Source organism: Mytilus trossulus, chromosome 3 (genome assembly GCF_036588685.1).
Source record: "Mytilus trossulus isolate FHL-02 chromosome 3, PNRI_Mtr1.1.1.hap1, whole genome shotgun sequence".
Taxonomy (NCBI): Eukaryota; Metazoa; Mollusca; class Bivalvia; order Mytilida; family Mytilidae; genus Mytilus; species Mytilus trossulus.
Genome location: NC_086375.1, coordinates 91,047,107 through 91,066,001, shown reverse-complemented (window position 1 = coordinate 91,066,001; position 18,895 = coordinate 91,047,107). Strand labels below are relative to the sequence as shown.

At 33.4% G+C, this 18,895-nt stretch overlaps 1 protein-coding gene across 3 annotated transcripts in view; it reads right to left on the bottom strand.

The window, feature by feature from the left end:
* Positions 1–5,588: 5,588 nt before the first annotated feature.
* The window catches only part of LOC134712822 (BRCA2-interacting transcriptional repressor EMSY-like), a 40,983-nt gene continuing 27,676 nt past the window's right edge, over positions 5,589–18,895 (bottom strand). For 2 of the 3 annotated variants that reach the window (XM_063574745.1, XM_063574744.1), the window contains exons 18-25: positions 16,559–16,919; positions 13,275–13,474; positions 11,562–11,799; positions 10,176–10,311; positions 9,597–9,679; positions 8,779–8,858; positions 7,693–7,857; positions 5,589–7,143 (exon numbers count right to left, since the gene is read on the bottom strand). In XM_063574745.1, the coding sequence (XP_063430815.1) occupies positions 7,081–7,143; positions 7,693–7,857; positions 8,779–8,858; positions 9,597–9,679; positions 10,176–10,311; positions 11,562–11,799; positions 13,275–13,474; positions 16,559–16,919 (1,326 nt within the window). In that variant the 3' untranslated portion in view covers positions 5,589–7,080. The remainder of the gene's footprint in view (positions 7,144–7,692; positions 7,858–8,778; positions 8,859–9,596; positions 9,680–10,175; positions 10,312–11,561; positions 11,800–13,274; positions 13,475–16,558; positions 16,920–18,895) is intronic. The other variant, XM_063574746.1, reaches the window with a different exon arrangement.

Genomic DNA, 18,895 nt, shown 5'->3' with positions numbered 1-18,895 from the left:
CCTTCTTTCAATAATTTTCCTTATTAAATCAACTTATTACGGATCTTATTTGTGTCCAGTTTGACATTATGATTTATATTTATAAAAAACACCAAAAAACGAAGATATGGTGTGATTGCCAATAAGACAACTCTCCACGAGAGACCAAATGATCCAAAAATTAATGGTTATAGGTCACTACAATCCTTCAACAATTAGCAAAGCCCAGACAGCTTTTGCTTGCTTAACAACCAATGGCAAATATCTCTTGCATATTCAGGACTAGAAGAAACAAATTATACACAGAGTTTATCCTCCAAAATTGTCAAACCAATATAGTTTTGTCCAAAAGATTCTGAATTTAATTGTGCAGTGATTGACTCTCACCGAATATGAGGCATCAGATTGAACATCCTGAATCTAACTGGACATGGCTGTGTACAAATGGACACTCAATTGAGGAATATGTTTACTGCTGGAGTGCTTTGCCAAAACCACGAAATTAAATATCCACGAATATGTCAATTTTCCTCAAACCACGAAAAATAAATAAATCCACAGTAGTGAAGAAATATCATAAAAGATCAAAAGGGTATTTAAGGAGCCTAGTTGGGAACCTTATCAGTAGCTATCATATCTGATTCTTTGTCATTTAGGGAATTGTTGTTGATGGCAGATCTTTTATAGTCTAATTTGTATTTAAAATTAAGGAAAAAAATGCAATTAGTATACAAAACACCGAATATTTAGACTTAAATACTCCAAAAATAAGCCAAGCCATCAAGTGTAAATTATGAGAATAGAAATTGTGTGAAAGAGAGTTAACAGACATTGCCAACATTATCATTAGGGATGGATGAGAAAGTACTCGATAACAATATGAGACACATATCTAGTTGTATTTTTGTTAATTAGAAAAATATAATAATATCTTGATGGAACTACAATGTTTTATAGTTAATATGGAAACATAATTAACTACTGTGGATTCATTTTATTTCTTGGGTATCAATTTTTAAGGAATTTTGAAATCGTGGTTTTGCCAATCTTTGCATACAACGTCTACAAAAGTTTTGTAAAATTTTGAACATTTGAATTTGATCCCAGGAAACCCATTAGAATTGGTATCCAACGAAGAATAATGAATCCACAGTAAATATTAACTCTCATTTTGACTCATTAACCCTTTTTTTTTTTAAAGCTTAAACCTGTCAGATTATTGCTTTTGAGACTGGGACTTTTTTCCCAGAAAGCTCAACATAGCGGGTTTGTAATCTGTCTGCAGCAGTGTTACTTTATAAAAGCTCAATATTTCAGAAGGTAGTTGACCTGGATCCTTATAATTGTAAATAAATGCCTTATGTTATGAAGTTTGTGTCGGTCACATGTCCATTGTCCTTCACCACATTTATTTGGTTCAGCGACTGCTTGAAAAAGTTGAAGATTTTTAGTACTCTTAATTTCTCTCTTATTATTGAAAGAGGGACGAAAGATACCAAAGGGACAGTCAAACTCGTAAATCTAAAACAAACTGACAACGCCATGGCTAAAAATGAAAAAGACAAACAGATTTATTGAGTAATAGGATAATACACTAGTTCAGGGAAACAATGCGCATGTGCAAGATCGATCGTGATTTTGCGTAATGGACTAATTAGATACGAGATTTGATAAACTGGGGGCATTATCAGTTTATTGATATATCTGATGGGCATCGTTATTACTGTAGTCAGATCAATGAATTTTCATACATGCTATGGCAAACTAAAAAAATATACAATATATGACAAAAATAAATTAATTAATTAATAATAATATCTAACTTGTGGCCAAGAACAGTAGAATAAATATAAAATTCTATACGTTGGACATGATAAAACAAAATGATATTTGTCCTCCAAAACATTTATATTGCAACATATTATATTTTCTCTTTGAGTATTCAGATAACGACCAATTTCAACATTTAATCTAAGTGTGCCTCTACGCAAATACTGGTTTACATGTATATATATCGTTTGTGAATACAAAAATTACCTTCACGCAAAAATGGACAGATTCATGCTGTGATGTTCACTTAGCAGATTGTCTTTATATTCAAGAAGGTACTGATCTTGGGTCATAAAAATAAAAGTCAATCAACACCTAGGCCATATGGTATGATAAAGTTTTACCTTAAACTATTAATCTCACCAGGCGACAGTTAGACACAATTAATATACCCTTAAAAATCATAATCATGTTCTGACAGTTAGGTACCATTAACATACATGTATATATTCGAAATGCTAGACCTGATTGCATGCGTGTATTAAATTTACGTAAGTTTTTTGTGCTTAATTCAAATGCATCGGACATTGACAATTTTTTAAAGGAAGGGTATATGCATGGGTCGTGCAGCATTTTATTTTGATATATTGTGAAGCATACATGATATTGTATACAGAATTTCTAGTTAATTTCAATGAGATTTATTAAGATTTTAAACAGGAAAAAGACACTTTTTGTTGTTGTACCTTCAGAAAGTAAATTAATTTTCACACATATATATATACATATATAGTTTGGCATTTGATAACATACATTAAATGAACAGTTCTGTCGTATATTTGTTTTTGTGTCAGAAAATTCACGTTAGTAGGTAGAAAAATGATACTAAATGCGAAAAAATAATGTTATATTACAGTTGCTACCCCCCCCCCCCCCCCTTTTTGGACAAAAAGAAAACAATTGTTGCATTTTGTCGATAGCAATGAGGTCTTTAAGATTTAAGAGTGAAATAACTGCTTACTTGGATCTTTTGGCATACATGATCCTTCTTTTTGACAAGTTTCGCGAAAGCGATACTAAGCGATCCTAGATTCCGCTTCAGCATTTAGGTTCAGACTGCGGTTAAAGTTTTGTTTTACATCAAAATCGTTGTCAAACATAATGGAATTTCGGGATTTTTGGGGCAGAAGCTTCTATATGTCCAAAATACAGTATATATGCAGGGCAAAATTTTGCAAATATTTATTTACATTTTCCGTATTTTACTACAAGATGGATTTCGTTTTTCCTAAACAGTTAATTTCATGTTTTGTATGATGTTAAAGATTTTCATGCATTCATCAATAACCGTTTTGTTTAAACGTCCAGTTGCAAGTTAGATGCATATCCATGCAGGTCAAGATCATGATAATGATATATGAATATTGAAACTATTTTGTTCTACATTGCGCTGGACTGTACTCGTTTGTTCAAAATGCAACAGTCAGAGTAAAGGCATTGTACAAATCAAGTGAGTGCGGCTTTTTGGCTAAGAGTTTCATTCCATATGACGACCTATAGCTGTTTGATTTTATGGGAACTTATATTTCATGGTTTGAACAAGGAACGTATTAACTGTTCCAAGTTTTAGCGATCAGATTATTTATACAATATTGAAAGCATAACATTTATGAACCCATGGTTATTTTTTATTGAATACATCGCATAATATTATTCATTGCGACTATGTGTGATGACCAGCATCAACATTTTAAAAAGCTCCGGTTTAGATTGCTTATTTATATTTTCCCGACAAAAGGTAAACAGAATAAATAATGTGGTGTCACCAGTGTACGATATACTGTTTTGTCAATTAATGCCATTACACCAGCATGTTTCTGGAAATTATTCTCAATCGCCAAAAATGATATTCTGCACATAAACTTCCTCAAAGTTCTAAACAGCCTCCAGTGACTTGAAGGATCTCGTTCCTTCTTTGTCAAATTTTTCGTTTTTGGTTATTTGCAAGCCGTAATTTCAAATTTCTTATCCATTTTTCTCCCGTTATTTTCAATCTCTATGGTTCGAAATTTTTCACAATTTTTTTGTTTTACTTTTTTTAATTTAAACATAAACAAACAAAAAAACAGATGACACTCAGCGACTTCACAGGTAAACGGGAAAGCGGCGGGCGTCCTAATAAACGCCTATTTAACATCGAATATTGATGTGTACCAAATATGACTTTGCCCCCAGTTGATCCAAATCTCGCATATTCTCGTATGAATTTTAATTAAACGCTTGACCCACTCAGAATTCTAGGTCGCGAACAAGCTTTCCCTGAACTAGTGTATTATATTTGGTGTGTGCGTACCTTGCAAGGTCCTGATTTTTATGTTGCAATCTGGCATAAATAATATAACTATTTCAAGATAATAATGTTCTTTTCTTCCAAAACACATCCACATGGTATCATAACAATAAATCAAGAGAACAACATAAACTAACGTATAATACAAATACGGAATGCAATCCGCATGAATACACCAAAGACTGGTTAAGGAGAGATAACTCTCATAAAAGTATGTTAACTTTACCAAACGACTTGCCATACCAAACTGACATATAACACCAACTGGCAGGTATCATCTTACCTTGACCTCATTTTCATGATTCAGTGGTTAAAGTTAAGTTTAGTTTTTTTTGTGTTTTTTCAAATACTGTATGCAATAGGTCAACTATATTTGGTGTATGAAAAATTGTTTGGTATATTTGTCAGTCTTGAAATTGACATCTGACCATGACCTCATTGGTCAATCTGAAGTTTTCCTGGTTAAGTTTGTTTCTTAGATACTGTATGCAATAGGTCAACTATATTTACAGCATGTTTTTAAGGCAGAGCTCTTCAGAACTTGACCTCATTTTCATGGTCCATTGATCAATGTTAAGTTTTACTGGCTCAACTTTAGATACTTTGTGCAAAAGATCATCTTTTGCATTTGGTTTATAATTGTAAGGTGTATATGTACAGTTTGGTTGATGTGACCTCATTTTCTTTGATTATGTTTACTTTATGTGATGGTTATAATAAAGCTTTATATTAAGGACTATCAACTCAACATGACTATCAACATAACATCTATGGTTAGTCAAGAAAGCGAGATATTTCAGCATGTGCACATGCACTCTTGGGACAATTTGGTTTAAATCGGCTCGGCCATTTCCAAAAGAATTTTACTTTTACACAAGCCACATTGATGTGAAAAGCTCATAGTGGACGTTTGGGCAAGCTAAGCTAATTAAAACTGTAAAGCAATACCCATTTATGGTGATGATAATGACAGATGGATGTTTTTGCAGGGGTAAATTGAATGTAAATTCAGGACAACAAGAAGGTGTCCCCAGTACACGGATGCCCCATCGGCATTATCATTTTCTACTTTAAGTGTACAATAAAAATGGAGGGAAATCTCTAGTTTGGCATTTAAATTACAAAGATCATATCATAGGCTATATGTGTACTAAGTTTCAAGTTGATTGGACTTCCAACTCCATCAAAAACTACCTCGACAAAAAACTTAAACTTGAAGCGAGACAAGACGAACGTACAGACCAATGAATGTACGGACGGATGCACAGACCAGAAAACATAATGCCCATAAATTGGGCATAAAACCCTGTTTATTAGGTATGAAAATAAATCTTCCTTTGTACTGACCCACTGTTGATTGAATCAACATTCAAGACATGCATGTTATGATGTATATAAATCTTCCTTCAACTACACATGGCATTCTCATTTGAAAAAAAAAAGAATTATGAAATAGCCTCTCCTTCTGATAAGTAAATGAGAAACAAACTAGACTATAGATTGCTTTTATTATACTTAACAATGATCATACATGTCAACAATAATGTACAGTTTATAATAGTTTATGGTCTGAGACCAAATGACTTGCACCATGCCCTTTGTTAAAACTCAGTATTTACAAGCACTTGTTAAAAATATGATTTAATGATAAATACGTGTATCTTTATAACATCCTTCACAATATTTCATTAATTTAAAATAAAATGTTTGCACCTACATTAATATGTTATTTCGATCATGTATAAAAAGCAGGTGTTGAATCATCAACATTAAAAATGGTTTTCATTACTTTTACCCAGTTTTGTTTGGACTAATTTTTACCATTATGTTCTATCTTTAATATGGCAGTGATGCTAACTGTTAATGTACTTTCATACATGTGACAGAAACATGGTAAAAACTTAAAACGATGGAAATGTAATTACCTTGAAGAGTAAAGTAATAACCCTGAAGAGTATTACTTGAGCTATGAGAATCAATCAACTGTGCTGGACTTGACTCTATTTGATATCAACCACAATATTCACCATAACTGACCAAAATATGTATATAATCAATGAAGTACAGATGGTTTAATAATATTACATTAGAATACAGCAAATTGGTTATTTCCTTCCACGGTGGAGGAATATTATGATACCATTTAAAAGGAGGATCCACTGCATTTTTAAATAACTAAATCATAGTATTGTTACAAAAAGAACAATGAAAGAATATACTATACAACTGTAAACCATTTGATGCTTCCTAAATCATTTATTAGATGACCTTTGTTCTTTATAACCATGATTATTTCTTAACATTCAACAAAACAACTGGACATAACAAAATCTCTTTTCACTGCATATGAATATAATATTTTTGGCACAATTACTGCATTAGATCAGAAAAAAAGTTATGAATAGACTTAATAAAATTCAATATGAATAACTTATAATGACAAATTACAAGATGAATTTTGAATAATGATTTGAAATCTTGATGATTCATGTAAATAAAACAAGACAGTTATGTTATGGAACACATTACACAGGTCATTTGAACACACTACACAGGTTTTGCTGAATGACTAATCTGATCAATACAGAGGTCTTGCTGACGGACAAATCTGAACACACTACACAGGTCCAGCTTAAGGACCAATATGATCTCACTACACCGATCACACAGAAGCACTTGAACTCTCGTATCAACCATGCTTTTAACTGTACTTTAAATTGGCACAAATAGAGAAACATCCTAGGAATTAAAGTGTCAACATAGAAGTTTCTATCTTTCATTCATTCTCTCTCTCAACTAATTTAACCATGTGACTTGTCTATAGACTATACTGTTTCAATGTATACTTAAACTGGTTGGTATAGCACTGAACATGCTTGACAGGTATACTGTTTGGGTACAGTATATACTTCACTGTTAGGTAAACAACTGATCCAATTAACACATGTGTTACTAGTAAAACGTTCATGTTGTTAACTCCTTCACTTCACAGGACTCCGACTTTCAAATTTCAACTTTTTTGAAGCTGGTGATGGGAACTGAACCTACAAAGTTCAATTAAAAAAATAAAGATATTCTGTAAATGATTGAAATAAAAGAGTACTAATAAAAATTCTTTAATAATATCATCAAGTTAAAATAATTGGTCCAAGAACACAGTATAACCTGCAAATTATTTTAATGCACTTTCTAAATTTATACATTTATATTTTATGCATGAAATATATTAAGTAAGTGGGTACTAAGTTTCAAGTTGATTGGTCTTCATCAAAAACTACCTCGATCAAAAACTTTAACCTGAAGCGTGACACACGGATGGACCCACAGACCAGAAGACATAATGCACATAAATGGGGCATAAAAAGAAATTTACTACAAACTAATTGTTCCTCGGGCCAATTACTAATCTTTTAGGGAAAATAAAAGATAACGCTTCTGTTTGAAACAGATTTTTACATAAAAGTGAAAAATAAAGGTTCTAATATTTTGCTCATAACATTCTAAACAGTATCTAACCAAATACATGTTCTGCCCATAACTGTATATATATTATTATTAATTTCCAAATTTCAATGAAATGAAGCAATATTTACCTTCTGCCATTTTTCTAATAATTTTTCATATTCTGACATATAGAATGCAAAGACTTCATCACAGTCCCTCCTGACAACACTGCCTGGGGGATTATACGTTCTACAATTGTCTCTAACTAACAGCATATCAGAATGGAATTCCTCATAATCATTGCAACTTCCCATCTGTAGAAAGATAATTAGGTTATTGTTTTAAGTAATTCAATTAATTGATATTAAAAAATAATAATCAAAAAATCACAAGGGTCAAATAATGTCTATTTATACTTTTAATTATCATCTTGTGGCTTTTTGTAAAAATAATCATGAATGAAATACAAGTAACTTCTTTTAAGAATCAAATTTTACCCCAAAGTTGGTCATCAGGTGCAAAAAGCGTCAATTTTGATGATTTTTCATCCTTTCTCTTGACCCAGGGATGCTGGTAAAGGTATCCTGCTGTAGCCTGCATGTAGAGTGGACCCTAGTTAACAAATTGACCCCAACATTTGTTAGGTGGGAGTGAATATGATCTTGGTTCAGCAGTCTACAAAAGGTCATTTGGACCTAAACTACTGAATTTCGCGATTTTTGACTTCAAATAGACCCAAAAGCGGAAGTAGTCGTTTCCTATGCATATTTAAACAATAATAACAATCAGTAGTTATAAGGCCGTGGGTTTGCACTATTTTTGTATTTTTTTTATATTTTATGCCTCTGAACTTCCTGTGTAAGACACAGATGTGAAGCCAACCTCTCCAGAAAACCGAGTTTTAGCCGATTTCAATTTTCAAGTCCGTATATGTGCTCAAAATGCTACTTATACATGAGAAAAGTGAACATGGATAGCCTCAGGTTGACGGAACATGCATAACTTTTAAAATAAGTATCATAAAGTGGACTTCTAAAAGTATGGAATGCCATTGGAGCCAAATAACAGTAATTTGGGTACACCTGTTCTATGACGGTCACTGCATGGTAAGGATTAATTGTCTCTTCACTCTCTTGTAAGTATAATCATGTTAACGAGTGTAGAACGGGTTCAATAATTTGGTGTTATGCAACATACCAAAAGTTAATTGACTATACTTCTATAAGTGTTCATACCTCTAATTTTCTTTTGATCGTTCCAAAGTCCATTGGGCTCTTTATAATGTTGTAATAATCAGGGGCATCATTAGGATCAACTAAAATTAAACAAATCTTATAAATAAGTTTCATAACATTCTGTTGATGCAAACTACAGTTAAAGAAGGGAAAGCAAAAATTCAGCAACTTTTATGTTTATAAAGGGCATAATTGAAACAGTAAAACTGACGCCACCCATTTTTAAACTTGATCTGTGTTTTGTGGTTATAAGCATTGTATGTTACACTTTTGTTTCAAATAAGGGAGAAGGTTTGGTACCATTAAAACATTTAATCCTTATGCAATTGTTTGCACCTATCCTTAGTTAGGAATCTAATATTCAGTAGATGTTGTTTGTTTATGTGGTTCATAAGTGTTTCTCTTTCTTGTTTTTTAATATAGATTAGACCGTTGGTTTTCCCATTTCCATTCTCAATTTTATTTTTACACTAGTAATTTTGAGGGCCCTTTACATAGCTTGTTGTACATACGGACAAGGGTAAAACATAATCCCCCCCCTCTGCACCTAAAATTTAACAGTTTTGGTTTGAGCATTCTATGGTTTTTGTGATATTGGGTATATATTTAAAACTTTAAATGGTAGCCACATCTGGACTTTGGCATACTTCTGTAAAATTCTGGAAAAAAAGAATTATTGTTATAACCATGATAACTGGCATATTATTTTATATGACTTAAATAAATAAAGAGGATGTTTTCATTTTTGAACTTTTCTATGAGGCACAGTGAAGGCTGAAGAAGTGCTTTTCAAATGTGTATCTAAAAATCCGTAATACCTGGTTTTAGGAACCATGATGCAGCATTCATTTCTCCTTTGTCTCTACTCAAACCTCTATACTTAGATACTCTCTGTATTAACCTGTAGAAATATATATCTATGTAAATGGGTCTGAGTAAGGAACCGTCAAGTATTTGTTTCAGCAATAAACTCATAAAAACACCTCTGCAATGGCTATAAAATTCTTGTACTGATATTTTGATACTTATTAAATAATTAATCGCAGAATTCATACGTAAAAAAATATTCAATGAGTGACTGAACAACACAGTACTTCAGAAATGAGCGTAGCGTACAAGTTAATTATCGGGTTGATTGGCCACAAGTTGAATATTATCTAAATAAAAGTAGAAAATGTAAGGAACTGTATTTTTTTCGGCTCATTTATAATTTGCTTGATACAACATCATTGACAATGTCTTGACAACAACAATTGTTGTATGTCAGAGGATTGAAATTAATCCAGTTTATTTTTTCATGTGAAATGATGAGTTTTATTTTACTGGAAATCAAAGTAATTCTTTGCAACCGATGTAATAATAGAGTTTCCTTGTACAAAGTTCCAAAACATACTTACCACAGACAAGATTTTGCCCAACCAATGGATTGTGAAGTTGGACTATCCTCTAATGCACTGGGTGGTCGACGTTTTCGTTTACTCAAGCGTATAGCATCAAGGCTGGAGTCTCCTGAATCAACACCACTATTAGCACCTACAACATCAGACAAACCTGATTACCACATATTAGTTCTAATAATTGTAGTAACATAGATTTGATTACAACAAACACGTTTTAATAAATGTGGTCAGTTAAAATAATACAGCATGCAAATCAAGAGTTTATATGCCTTGCTTGCAAACATTGTTATTAAGATTGTAGCTGAATTGACCCTTGACCCTTCAGTGTATGACAATAAATCTAACCTTGTATCTATACTAGGGAAAATAACTAACATCTCTGTGTGCCCCAATGTGAATTAAAAAAATTGTATCTTTACCATAGAACATGGGTAGTTTACTAAAACCAAAGTTTTTACCTTGACCTTTGACCTAGAAAGTTTTATATACATTATGACACATCATCTGGTATTGGTTAATATACATGTTAAAAATAAACTTTTGAAATCAGAAAGGTATTCAAGATATAGAGCTATCTTGATCTTTACCATAGGACATGGGGTTGGTTGTCAACTGAAACCAAATTTAATGACCTTGACCATTGACCTAGGAAGTTGTACAAACATTATGACACACCCTCTGGTGTTGGTAAATATACATGTCATGTACAAGTATGAAATTATAACGGTTCTCTAGACATAGAGCTGACACTTTTTTTCATGGACCAACAGACAGTCTGATCACTATAGAGTGATGCACCATTCAGCAGGGCCCTAATAAAGAATGAACAGCAAATGACTTGTTTTTTTCTCAGTTATTATGAATTTTGTCAATATCAATTATATTTCTAGTGCCTAATGTGCAACAGCCAAAGTGATTTTTTTAAACATAGTTAACATATATATGCTATTCTTGAATTGACTTAATCCATACAAGTAATACCAAGTTGTTGTTAATTTACTTGAGTGGGATATTTGTAATTTCCACCTATTGAATTAAGATTGGAGTGAAATACATATATTTCTACCGAGTAAATTAGGATTGGAGTGGAATACTCAGATTCTACAAGATTGAAATGGAATACATATATTTCTACCTATCGAATTAAGATCTGAGAAGAATACATATATTTCTAAAAGATTGGAGTGGAATACATATATTTCTACAAGACTTGAGTGGAATACATATATTTTACAAGATTGGATTTCAATACATATATTTCTACAAGATTGGATTTGAATACATCTATTTCTACAAGATTGGATTTGAATACATATATTTCTACAAGACTGGAGAGGAATACATATATTTCTACATATTGGAGTGGAATACTAATATTTCTACCTGATGATGTATTGCTGATCGTACCTATGTCTTCCAATCCAACAATTTCACCTTCAACCTCTACAGGGTCAACTGAAGTGGTTTCTATCGTGACTGGTACATCACTTATAGGGACAGTTGTTATGAAAGAGGAGTCTATGTTTTGAGTGATATTTGGATTGGAATCGTCAATAATTTCAGCTGTATAGATTCCTTCTTCTTGTGATAAAACTGCCTCATGTATAACACTTGTTGATGGCTGAAAAATAAAGTCGTTACTTCATAAACAGTATATATAAACTAGAATACAGAAACAGAGGCTAACTGTCACTTAACATATCGATTCTTAATGAACTGTTTGGTTTTTTTAGTTTTGATGTAACATGAACATGTACACTGTCTAGTTAATGTGACCTTAAACCAAAACTTACCTCAGTCAATGTTATGTTTAATAATATTCAATTACTGTCTTTTGGTGAGGTAAATGTGTGGTTTTATTGACTTTTGAAAAACTGATATTCACTGAGGCCAACGGCCGAAGTGAATATCAGTTTTTCAAAAGTCAATAAAACCACATATTTACCGAAACAAAAGACAGTAAATGTTTTATTCCATATTCCGAGTGAAATTAATGTAATGGAAAATATTTACCAAAACCAATTGTACATCAAACGTTTTTTACCAAAATTATACACGTAAAAGTACGCGACGTTTTGCGCGGTGAATATCCTTTTTCCGCAGGTGAATATGCTTATTTATTCAAAATCCCATTCATATAGAAAAACCTACTAATATTTTATCAATATGGAATAATCATATTTATTACATTGGTTGCAATAAATTAAATTGATTTCCCAGTTAAATAAAAACCGATAATTTCACATGTGAAATAAATGTGGTTATTTCACTCTCTGATGTCATAAAACAATAGGCGTTGTCAAGACGTCGATAACGTCGGATCAAAACAAATTGTGAATGCGTAGGAAAAAACATATAGTTCCTTACTTTTTCTACATTAATTTCATAAAAAAAGCCATTAGCCAATGTAATAAAAAGTATAACTAATCGCCGTATTTGAATATAAAAAATAAGACAACTTGTGACCAAACGCCGCTATGGATTGAACTCATGCTACGCACTCGTATAGTCTATGCGTCGTTCGGTCACGCGTTGTCTTATTTTTGATATTCAAATACGGCGATTAGTATACTATAAATAATTATTTCTCCTTTGATTGCACTGACTGATAATTTCCTTTCTCAGCACAGTAGAGTGGTAGGAAACATTATTGCTATAAATCAAGAGCACACATGCCGTTGTCAATGAAATTAACAATGTTGTCAGAGGCTAAATTGTGATAGAAGATTATAATTAGCCATCTCATTTAGATTGCTTTTCTCACATTCACCATTCCGTCTCAAACTAACAATCAATCTTGTTGAGGTGACCAGTGATAATCTATAAATAATTCTGTTGGGATCAAATTATTTATCTGAAATGAGTCTAAATAAATATCATTTCCAACTATCGAGAATAAGCATTAATCCAAAGTCTATGTATTAAGGATCTTAATGTCAATCTCTACAAATACCTTAAACCAAAACTTAACCCAATCTAGATCAAATATATGAAAGGGCATTTAGACCCCACAAAAATGCCCTTTTTCTATCGAAGACAGTTAATAATAATAATTTGAATGTCAATAAGTAATAATAAAAACCCATTATAGTGTACCTGTGTATGTGTGGTGATATTGATGGTAGATGATTTTGAGATTTCTTGTATTGGTATAAAACTGCTAGATGATGCTGATTTGATCCGAATCATAGGACCCATGTGAGATCCTTCATTACTACTGGATACAATAACAGTTTCCTGACCGACAGATTCCTCAGGACCTGAGGTATAAACTTCATAAGGTGTAGAGGACACTTCTGTTCAAAAATAAAATATCAAAATTATAATATAAATATGTCTTAGTATTGGTTTTCCCATTTGAATGGTTCTACACTAGTAATTTTGGGGCCCTTTATAGCTTTTTCAGTGTGAGCCAAGGCCTGTGTTGAAGGCCGTACATGGACCTATAATGATTTACTTTTTTAAATTGTGATTTGGATGGAGAGTTGTCTCATTGGCACTCACACCACATCTTCCTATATCTACTTAGTATATACCACAGTAAAGGGAGACAAACAACAGTTCTCTGAACAGCCTTTATAAGGTGTAGTATATACCACAGTAAAGGGAGACAAACAACAGTTCTCTGAACAGCCTTTATAAGGTGTAGTATATACCACAGTAAAGGGAGACAAACAACAGTTCTCTGAACAGCCTTTATAAGGTATAGTATATACCACAGTAAAGGGAGACAAACAACAGTTCTCTGAACAGCCTTTATAAGGTGTAGTATATACCACAGTAAAGGGAGACAAACAACAGTTCTCTGAACAGCCTTTATAAGGTGTAGTATATACCACAGTAAAGGGAGACAAACAACAGTTCTCTGAACAGCCTTTATAAGGTGTAGTATATACCACAGTAAAGGGAGACAAACAACAGTTCTCTGAACAGCCTTTATAAGGTATAGTATATACCACAGTAAAGGGAGACAAACAACAGTTCTCTGAACAGCCTTTATAAGGTGTAGTATACACCACAGTAAAGGGAGACACACAACAGTTCTCTGAACAGCCTTTATAAGGTGTAGTATATACCACAGTAAAGGGAGACACACAACAGTTCTCTGAACAGCCTTTATAAGGTGTAGTATAAACCACAGTAAAGGGAGACACACAACAGTTCTCAGAACAGCCTTTATAAGGTGTAGTATATAACACAGTAAAGGGAGACAAACAACAGTTCTCTGAACAGCCTTTATAAGGTGTAGTATACACCACAGTAAAGGGAGACAAACAACAGTTCTCTGAACAGCCTTTATAAGGTGTAGTATACACCACAGTAAAGGGAGACAAACAACAGTTCTCTGAACAGCCTTTATAAGGTGTAGTATATACCACAGTTAAGGGAGACACACAACAGTTCTCTGAACAGCCTTTATAAGGTGTAGTATAAACCACAGTAAAGGGAGACAAACAACAGTTCTCAGAACAGCCTTTATAAGGTGTAGTATAAACCACAGTAAAGGGAGACAAACAACAGTTCTCAGAACAGCCTTTATAAGGTGTAGTATATACCACAGTAAAGGGAGACAAACAACAGTTCTCAGAACAGCCTTTATAAGGTGTAGTATATACCACAGTAAAGGGAGACAAACAACAGTTCTCTGAACAGCCTTTATAAGGTATAGTATATACCACAGTAAAGGGAGACAAACAACAGTTCTCTGAACAGCCTTTATAAGGTGTAGTATATACCACAGTAAAGGGAGACACACAACAGTTCTCTGAACAGCCTTTAAGAGGTGTAGTATATACCACAGTAAAGGGAGACAAACAACAGTTCTCAGAACAGCCTTTATAAGGTGTAGTATATACCACAGTAAAGGGAGACACACAACAGTTCTCTGAACAGCCTTTATAAGGTGTAGTATATACCACAGTAAAGGGAGACAAACAACAGTTCTCTGAACAGCCTTTATAAGGTGTAGTATAAACCACAGTAAAGGGAGACAAACAACAGTTCTCAGAACAGCCTTTATAAGGTGTAGTATATACCACAGTAAAGGGAGACACACAACAGTTCTCTGAACAGCCTTTATAAGGTGTAGTATATACCACAGTAAAGGGAGACAAACAACAGTTCTCTGAACAGCCTTTATAAGGTGTAGTATATACCACAGTAAAGGGAGACACACAACAGTTCTCTGAACAGCCTTTATAAGGTGTAGTATATACCACAGTAAAGGGAGACACACAACAGTTCTCTGAACAGCCTTTATAAGGTGTAGTATATACCACAGTAAAGGGAGACACACAACAGTTCTCTGAACAGCCTTTATAAGGTTTAACTTGTTTATTAAAGTCTGATATAATGATCTTGCTTGGTAAGTTTGAATTCTTATCAAATGATGAATATTACATTGTTAACATTCTATTACCTTTTACTGCATACCCTTGGACTGTATAAAAGCATGTTGTAGATATAAACAGGTTGTCATACGTACCGATTATCAGGTTATCTGCATGTTGATATCGTATTTTACAATATCAATATGCAGATAATCTGATAATTGATTTATCAGGCTATATTTGTGTGTTTCAGAAGTGTTTTCTTTGTTTCACCAGTACACGAAAGATGACTTGATAAGTTCTGGTCAAAGTTATTAATGTCAGTTCTAACATTACGACGTCACTAATATGTCCGGGTCAACGTATTTGACGTCACAAAGACATGATACGGAATAATATTAAGAGCTGAACAGAGTGATAAAGACAGTGGGACGACCGATAAATCTTTTAAAAGTAGTTTTTCTCTTTACTTATCAATCACATATATATAATGTGAATGTTTGGTGTATTTCCAGACTTTTATTAAAGTCATCTATTCCTAACTGATTCATGTCCAACCAAAATATTTTTTTATCAGTTAATTAAAATGTGAAATTCCAAATTATTTCTGCTTTCAAACTCTAATCTAAATTCGCCAATGAAGCATTAATTTTGTTAATAATTGTTTGTTTTGAGATTGTGATATAGTTATGTCTACTGTACCCTTATTTTGACTTTTGTACGTATTATGTCTGTTTTGTTCACACATTGTTCACACATTGTTGTAAATATTAATGGAATTTGATGCGACTGTCATACAAGTGAGAGGTTTAGTGCTATAAAATCAGATTCAATCCACCGTTTTCTACATTTGAAAATGCTTAATACCAAGTCAGGAATATGACAGTTGTTGTCGATTATTTTGATGTGTTTTATCCTTTGATTTTGCCATTTGATTAGGGACTCTGTTTTGAATTTTCCTCCGAGTTCAGTATTTTAATGATTTTACTTTTTGGAACCATCCCAAAAACTAACAAATGAAAATGCATAATAAATATAGAGTAAACATACCTACAACTTCTGTACCAGGTTGCCCCACAGCTTCTGTGGTAACTTTTTCCGTTGTTAATATATCCTCTTCCATAAATTGATAAGAATCTAAGTTAATTTGAGCTTCTTCTAATGAACTACTTAACAAGTCAAAAGATTTTGCCCCAGCGGACACTACTATCTGAGATTGTGTTATGTCTGATGATGAGGATGAAGAATTGTCTGTAGATGAGTTTGTGTTATAGAATATTCCAGTCTGGGGATCTAACTCCCCTTGTAAGTTTAAACGTTGTGCTATTTGTTCTAACTCAGATTGAGAATTTTGATTTGACACTTGAATTGCTGCACCAGGAATTTCCTCTTGAATAACTGTTGTTTCCACCTGAAATAAATAAATTATCTTATTGGACTCACACTGGCAAATAAAATTCTGTATACAAATGTGGCATCCTTGTCAATTTAAAAAAGTCAGGGATTCAAAATGTGGAATACTAGAGGCTCTTGAGAAGATTTATTTTCTACTTAGATTTTCATAATTTTTCATTGCATTTTAAAATTGACTAGAAAATGTCTTTATGCTATGGTGGGAGTGGACTGCTTCTCAGATACCTGGAATGAATTGAGAATTGAGGATGTATTACTTAAAAAAAAGTTTGGTAGCAATTGATGGTTCATGTGAAAACTAGAATTATTATTATTGAATGAATTGTCATTATATCAAAGTAGCCATGGTTGAATGTGAATAGAATCTGGACTTATAATTCTTTTAAGAAAATCTAAAAGCTATTAAGTTGGTACGGATTTGAAATTCACATGACATTTTTTTTTAAGAATGCAGTATTGGCCATTTGGGAAGGTCATCATAGGATCAAGAAATTCATTCTGAAAACAGAGACAGGTACTGTGGTTTCATTTATTTTCGTGGGCACCAATTTTCGTGGATTGATGAAAACTTGCATGTTCGTGGATATTTTATTTCGTGGTTTTGGTAAAGTCTGCATACATTCCTTAAGACAAATTGTAATTCGTTGAACATTTGAATTCGTGGTTTTCCTGTATCCACGAAATCCACGAAAATTGGTGTACAACGAAATATTAATGAATCCACAGTAGTTAAAGACAGGAATCTTTTACATTTGTTAGAAAGCTGCCACACATGATTACAGTGTAGGTAGAAAGCTGCCACACCTGACTAAAGTGTAGGTAGAAAGCTGCCACACATGATTAAAGTGTAGGTAGAAAGCTGCCACACATGATTAAAGTGTAAGTAGAAAGCTGCAACACATGATTAAAGTGTAGGTAGAAAGCTGCCATTGCCACACATGATTAAAGTGTAGGTAGAAAGCTGCCATTGCCACACATGATTAAAGTGTAGGTAGAAAACTGTCATTGCCACACATGATTAAAGTGTAGGTAGAAAGCTGCCATTGCCACACATGATTAAAGTGTAGGTAGAAAGCTGCCATTGCCACACATGATTAAAATGTAGGTAGAAAGCTGCAATTGCCACACATGATTAAAATGTAGGTAGAAAGCTGCCATTGCCACACATGATTAAATTGTAGGTAGAAAGCTGTCATTGCCACACATGATTAAAGTGTAGGTAGAAAGCTGCCATTGCCACACATGATTAAAGTGTAGGTAGAAAGCTGCCACACATGATTAAAATGTAGGTAGAAAGCTGCCACACATGATTAAAGTGTAGGTAGAAAGCTGCCACACCTGACTAAAGTGTAGGTAGAAAACTGTCATTGCCACACATGATTAAAATGTAGGTAGAAAGCTGCCACACATGATTAAAGTGTAGGTAGAAAGCTGCCACACATGATTAAAGTGTAGGTAGAAAGCTGCCATTGCCACACATGATTAAAGTGTAGGTAGAAAGCTGCCACACATGATTAAAGTGTAGGTAGAAAGCTGCCATTGCCACACATGATTAAAGTGTAGGTAGAAAGCTGCCATTGCCACACATGATTAAAGTGTAGGTAGAAAGCTGCCATTGCCACACATGATTAAAGTGCAGGTAGAAAGCTGCCATTGCCACACATGATTAAAGTGTAGGTAGAAAGCTGCCATTGCCACACATGATTAAAGTGTAGGTAGAAAGCTGCCATTGCCACACATGATTAAAGTGTAGGTAGAAAGCTGCCACACATGATTAAAGTGTAGGTAGAAAACTGCCATTGCCACACATGATTAAAGTGTAGGTAGAAAACTGCCATTGCCACACATGATTTAAATGTAGGTAGAAAACTGCCATTGCCACACATGATTAAAGTGTAGGTAGAAAGCTGCCACACATGATTAAAGTGTAGGTAGAAAGCTGCCATTGCCACACATGATTAAAGTGTAGGTAGA